Consider the following 6,000-nt stretch of genomic DNA (forward strand, 5'->3'; position numbering starts at 1 on the left):
GAGCTGCCGGCTAGCCAGGACACCTGGGGCCATCAGAAGGCAAGTATAATGTATATTTTTTATTTTATCATTTTTTTTACAGGTACTATGGTACCTGGGTCTGGAGGGGAGTCTCCTCGTCTCCAAACCCAGGTACCATCCGCACATTGAACCGCATTATATCCGCATGTGCATATGTAGTGATGCGGATGTCATGAGTTCCAATGCAAGTCAATGGCGGCGAAAACGCCGCGATTCCGCAAAATAATTGGTAGTGCTGCAGATTTTTCTGCAATGATAATCCGCCCCGGAAATTTCCGCAGCATGTGCACAGCACATGCGGATTATCATTGGGGAACATGGCAGACCTTCTACCAAGCGTTTTTTAAGCGTTTCTGCAGCGGAAAATCAGTAAAAAACGCATAGTGGGCACACAGCCTTAATCTGTGTTTTTTTTTTTTTTTTTTTTTTTGCTGTAACATTTCCACAGAGTGATCAAAGATTTAAAATACTTTACTTTAGCTGAGATAAACATTTCATAGTCACCTCTGCACTGCTATGTATAGCTAAAATCACAATCACCTATGAGAGGATCATAATTACAGGCACGGGGCGTCTTCAGCAGATCCGGCTATCATAACAACTCCTCAGCGCCAGCGATGACGTTACGGACACACCGATGGGAGCATAGAATGATGCACTCCCTGCTAGAGTGTGGTAAAGGCCGCTGTCAGCGATTAACAGCTGGATTTAACAGGTTAACAGCCTCAGGTGGAACTCCGTGCCATGCTCAGGTGTTAGAAGCACGCGATGGTTGATTAAATCAGCCATCATCTGCTGGGAAAGATGCGGGCTGGCACGCTGAGCCCGCATCAAAGGCAGGGACATGATGTATGACGTAAGTTTACTTTATATGTCGAGAAGGGGTAAAACTTTTTTTCGGGAAAACTGGAGGTTTCAGAGAATAATATATTTGGCTACAAATCGTGCAGCATGAATCGACTGACAGGTTCGCTTTGAGTCCATTTGCTTGGCCTTTTTTAAGAAATGCAATGTAAGAAGTGAAAAGAAGGACCCACTAAATGTGCTGAAACATTGAAGGGTGCTGGAAGTATTTTGAATGCTTGTTGTGAATCCTTCATCAGGATCTGTGGCCACTGGCACACCACAATGAGAATTCTCCACAGTGTTGCATTCTTTGTGATATATTTCATTTAATTGGAAACCTGTATGTTCTTTCTACTTGTTGAAATATTTCTATTTTCTGGTAGTGATGGACAAGAATACGGCTGAAGGAAAAACACCAAAAGAGGTAGCCCTTATTGTTTTTAGAGCTGTTGGAGAAAGAAGTAAAGATGTTCTTGTAGCTGGTCTGGTGCCCACATTGGCTGTATACCTGAGGGCGCTTGCTCCAAAAATATTTTTTTCTATCATGGCTGCAAGAGCTAAAAAGGAAAGGAAGTTTAAGGATGCATAATTATGGAAGTTTTTGTTGTCTTTTTTTTCAAGACCAAATGTGCTATGCAACTAGAAGACATAATAAATTTAGCCTGGCTATATAACTAACTCTGTTGACCTGACCACACAGTGAAGCCTTAATAAACATTTTTACCTTTACAGACTGGTGGCTGCTTTTATTATTATTTATTACTATAGCAACATTTATTCCATGGTGCTTTATATGTGATGTATGGAGGAGACCAATTGTAGATGGCTTTGTGTGCCATGATTAGGGTTTTGAACTGGAGTCTCTGGGCAATGGGGAGCCAGTGAAGGGATTGACAGGAGGGGTGGTGTCACGCCAGGTGTGGGGAAGACTTAGTGCAACACAGAGGGAAAAGGGAAAGGGAGCACAGACACTAGAGAAAGGGAGGAATGGAGACCTCCTAGTCTGGTCTAGCGTCACCCTGTCTCAACTATTGTCCCTATATTACCTCAGCAGTCGCCGCACACGTGCCTTGCCCCACTCAACCTGGCATATGGTTAGGGATGGAAGGAGATGAGCAATAGTCAACCTCCACTAAACTCTATAGACAACAAGGGTGGACAAAACAGGGGAAATGGCTTAGCTTTAGATGAACTCCAAATAAGCACATGACCTCAGGCTCCAGAGAGGACGAAGTACTGCTCCTGCTAGGCTTCACAAGTAGAAATGGATATAGCCGGCAACTCCCTCTGACACACCAGGTATATACAGTGGGTACAGAAAGTATTCAGACCCCTTTAAATTTTTCACTCTTTGTTTCATTGCAGCCATTTGGTAATTTCTAAAAAGTTCTTTTTTTTTCTCATTAAAGTAAACTCTGCACCCCATCTTGACTGAAAAAAAACAGAAATGTAGAAATGTTTGCAAATTTATTAAAGAAAAACTGAAATATCACATGGTCATAAGTATTCAGACCCTTTGCTCATACACTCATATTTAAGTCACATGCTCTCCATTTCCTTGTGATCCTCCTTGAGATGGTTCTACTCCTTCATTGGAGTCCAGCTGTGTTTAATTAAATTGATAGGACTTGATTTGGAAGGGCACACACCTGTCTATATAAGACCTCACAGCTCACAGTGCATGTCAGACCAAATGAGAATCATGAGCTCAAAGGAACTGCCCAAGGAGCTCAGAAATAGAATTGTGGCAAGGCACAGATCTGGCCAGGGTTACAAAAGAATTTCTGCATTACTCAAGGTTCCTAAGATCACAGTAGCCTCCATAATCCTTAAATGAAAGAAGTTTGGGACCACCAGAAGTCTTCCTAGACCTGGCCGTCCAGCCATACTGAGCAAGCGTGGGAGAAGAGCCTTGGTGAGAGGGGTAAAGAAGAACCTCAAGATCACTGTGGCTGAGCTCCAGAGATGCAGTAGGGAGATGGGAGAAAGTTCCACAAAGTCAACTATCACTGCAGCCCTCCACCAGTCGGGACTTTATGGCAGAGTGGCCCAACGGAAGCCTCTCCTCAGTGCAAGACATATGAAAGCCCGCATAGAGTTTGCTCAAAAACACATGAAGGACACCCTGACTATGAGAAATAAGATTCTCTGGTCTGATGAGATGAAGATAGAACTTTTTGGTGATAATTCTAAGCGGTATGTATGGAGAAAACCAGGCACTACTCATCACCTGCCCAATACAATCCCAACAGTGAAACATGGTGGTGGCAGCCTCATGCTATGGGGGTGTTGTTCACGTGCAGGGACAGGACTACTGGTTGCAATTGAAGGAAACATGAATGCGGCCAAGTACAGCGATATCCTGAATGAAAACCTCTTCCAGAGTGCTCTGGACCTCAGACTTGGCCGAAGGTTCACCTTCCAACAAAACAATTACCCTAAGCACACAGCTAAAATAACAAAAGAGTGGCTTCAGAACAACTATGTGACCATTCTTGACTAGCCCAGCCAGAGCCCTGACCTAAACCCAATTGAGCATCTCTGGAGAGACCAGAAAATGGCTGTCCACCAACGTTCACCATCCAACCTGACGGAACTGGAGACGATCTGCAAGGAAGAATGGCAGAGAATCCCCAAATCAAGGTGTGAAAAACTTGTTGCATCATTCCCAAGAAGACTCATGACTGTGCTAGCTCAAAAGGACGCTTCTACTCATTACTGAGCAAAGGGTCTGAATACTTATGACCATGTGATATTTCAGTTTTTCTTTTTAATAAATTTGCTGAAATTTCTACATTTCTGTTTTTTTTTCAGTCAAGATGGTGTGCAGAGTGTACTTTAATGAGAAAAAAATTGAACTTTTTAAAATTTACCAAATGGTTGCAATGAAACAAAGAGTGAAAAATTTAAAGGGGTCTCAATACTTTCCGTACCCTCTGTATACACCCAGGCCAGAGAGCTAATTAGCAAGACGAAGGTAGCCACTCGGTCCTAAAGACAGCCTCTTATCTAAGAAACTGTCTGCAATGCCAAACGTAGAGATCTCCTGCAACCCACTGCAAGGCGACTGTCACCTCTGACACACCCGTGACAGTCCCAGCCCCCCCCTCCCCCTCCCCTATACGAGTGGCCTCCGGACAGTCAGGACCGGGTCTCTCAGGAAAAGGTGTGGAATGAGCAAACCAATCTGGACGCGTTCACCTCTGACGTTGAAACCCTCATCCTCTCTTCTGGACCATAGCCTTTCCAGTGCACCAAGTATTGTAGAGAACGACATTGGAGATGAGAATCTACAATCCTCGATTACCATCATCCATTACGGAGGGCGATGGTAGAGGTGAGTGCTCAAGACGTTCCACATAACTTTTGAGTAAGGACCTGTGGAACACATTGTGGACCTTAAGGGCCTGAGGAAGTTCAAGATGAAACGCTGCTGGGTTAATGACAGCGGTTATTTTATAGGGACCAATAAACCTAAGTTCCAGCTTCCAAGAAGGAACTTTCAATCTCAATATCAATATTCCTGGTAGACACAATGTCATTCACATTCAGGTCCAGACCTAGCAAGCGTTTTATGTCAACAATACGTTTATACCTGTCTCCCATGGTCTTTAATTTACACAGAACATCCTGCCATACCGAGGAGAGCGACGTAGCAAACCGTTCCTCCTTAGGAACTCCTGAAGCTCCTCCCCCACTGAAGGTATCAAACTGTGGATGATAACCGTATGCACCGAAGAACGATGACCCGCCAGTGGATTCTTAATGATGATTATGGATGGCAAATTCTGCCAGCGGTAATTAGGATGCCCAATCCTCCTGATTTTCAGAGACGAAACACCTGAGGGATGTCTCCAAGTTCTGATTGACACGTTCGGTTTGACCATTTGACTGAGGGTGGAAGGCAGAGGAAAAGGACAGCTGCACCCCCCAGTCAAGAACAGAATGCCTTCCAGAGCTTGGAAACAAACTGGGTCCCCCGATCAGACACCACATCGGAGAGATCCCTGTGAAGCTTCACAATCTCATTTATGAACACTTGAGGAAGTGTCTTGGCATTGGAAAGTGCAGGTAATGCGACGAAGTGAACCATTTTACTGTAGGTCAATAATAACATCCATGGACAAGTGTTAGGGATATGTAGCGGAAGAAGAGTACCAGACGGATGGGTGTGCGAAACCTTAGAACGGACGCAAATACTACAAGCAGCTACGTGTTCAATCACATCCCGATGCAACCCCAGCCACCAAAAACGATGAGAGAGGTCGTCCGCGATTGCCTTACCACCTGGATGCCCAGCAAGCACAGAGTTATGATGTTCCTTGATTACTTTGCGGCGCAGATCAGATCAGAAGGGCAGGTGGCAGGGGCGTCCCCTCTGAGCCTCCAACACCTCACCCTCCAGTTCAGGATAAAGAGCTGAAATGAAAGCGCATGGACGCCATTTACCAGGGAACGAACCCTGAGACAACACAGCCCCAACCCCGACATCCGAAGCATCAACCTCCACAATAAAGGGTTGACTGAGTTATAGGTGCAGTGGCAAAATAATTCTTTAAGGAAGAAAAAGCCTGGAGGGAAGCATCCGACCATTTGGAAAAATCAGACCCATTCTTAGTCATGTCAGTAAGGGGTTTCACTATAACAGAGTAATTTTGGATGAATTTCCTGTAAAAATTAGTAAAGCCCAGAAAACGTTGTAGAGCTTTCAGGTTCTCGGGACGTTCCCAGTCAAGAACTGCACGGATCTTCTCTGGATCCATCCTAAAACCTTAAAATGACAACAAGTACCCCAAAAGCTGCACCTCCTGAACAGCGAAAACATATCTTTCTAGTTTGGCATAAAGTTTGTTATCCCTTAATATCTGGATCACCTGCTTAACATGGCCCCGATGTGTCTCAAAATCAGGTGACTAAACCAAAATATCGTCCAGATAGACCACCACAAACCTCCCCACCAAATGATGGAAAATATCATTTATGAAATGCTGGAATACCGCAGGTGCATTGGTCAAACCAAAAGGCATAACCAGACTCTCGAAATGCCCTTCCTTTCCTATTGAACGCTGTTTTCCATTTGTCCCCTTCTCTGATTCTAACCAGATTGTAGGCTCCCCTTAAATCCAACTTGGA

General features: G+C 44.5%; 1 protein-coding gene across 1 annotated transcript in view; it reads left to right on the forward strand.

Annotated features, from left to right (window-relative positions):
* Positions 1 to 1,596, forward strand: part of LOC141160962 (dehydrogenase/reductase SDR family member 7B-like) — a 146,551-nt gene extending 144,955 nt beyond the window's left edge. The window contains exon 5 of the mRNA XM_073645754.1: positions 1,251 to 1,596. Coding sequence (XP_073501855.1) covers positions 1,251 to 1,456 — 206 coding nt within the window. The 3' untranslated portion in view covers positions 1,457 to 1,596. The remainder of the gene's footprint in view (positions 1 to 1,250) is intronic.
* Positions 1,597 to 6,000: the final 4,404 nt, after the last annotated feature.

Source organism: Phyllobates terribilis, unplaced genomic scaffold, assembly GCF_046119375.1.
Source record: "Phyllobates terribilis strain yellow unplaced genomic scaffold, ASM4611937v1 Scaffold_9__5_contigs__length_417890890, whole genome shotgun sequence".
NCBI classification, from domain to species: domain Eukaryota; kingdom Metazoa; phylum Chordata; class Amphibia; order Anura; family Dendrobatidae; genus Phyllobates; species Phyllobates terribilis.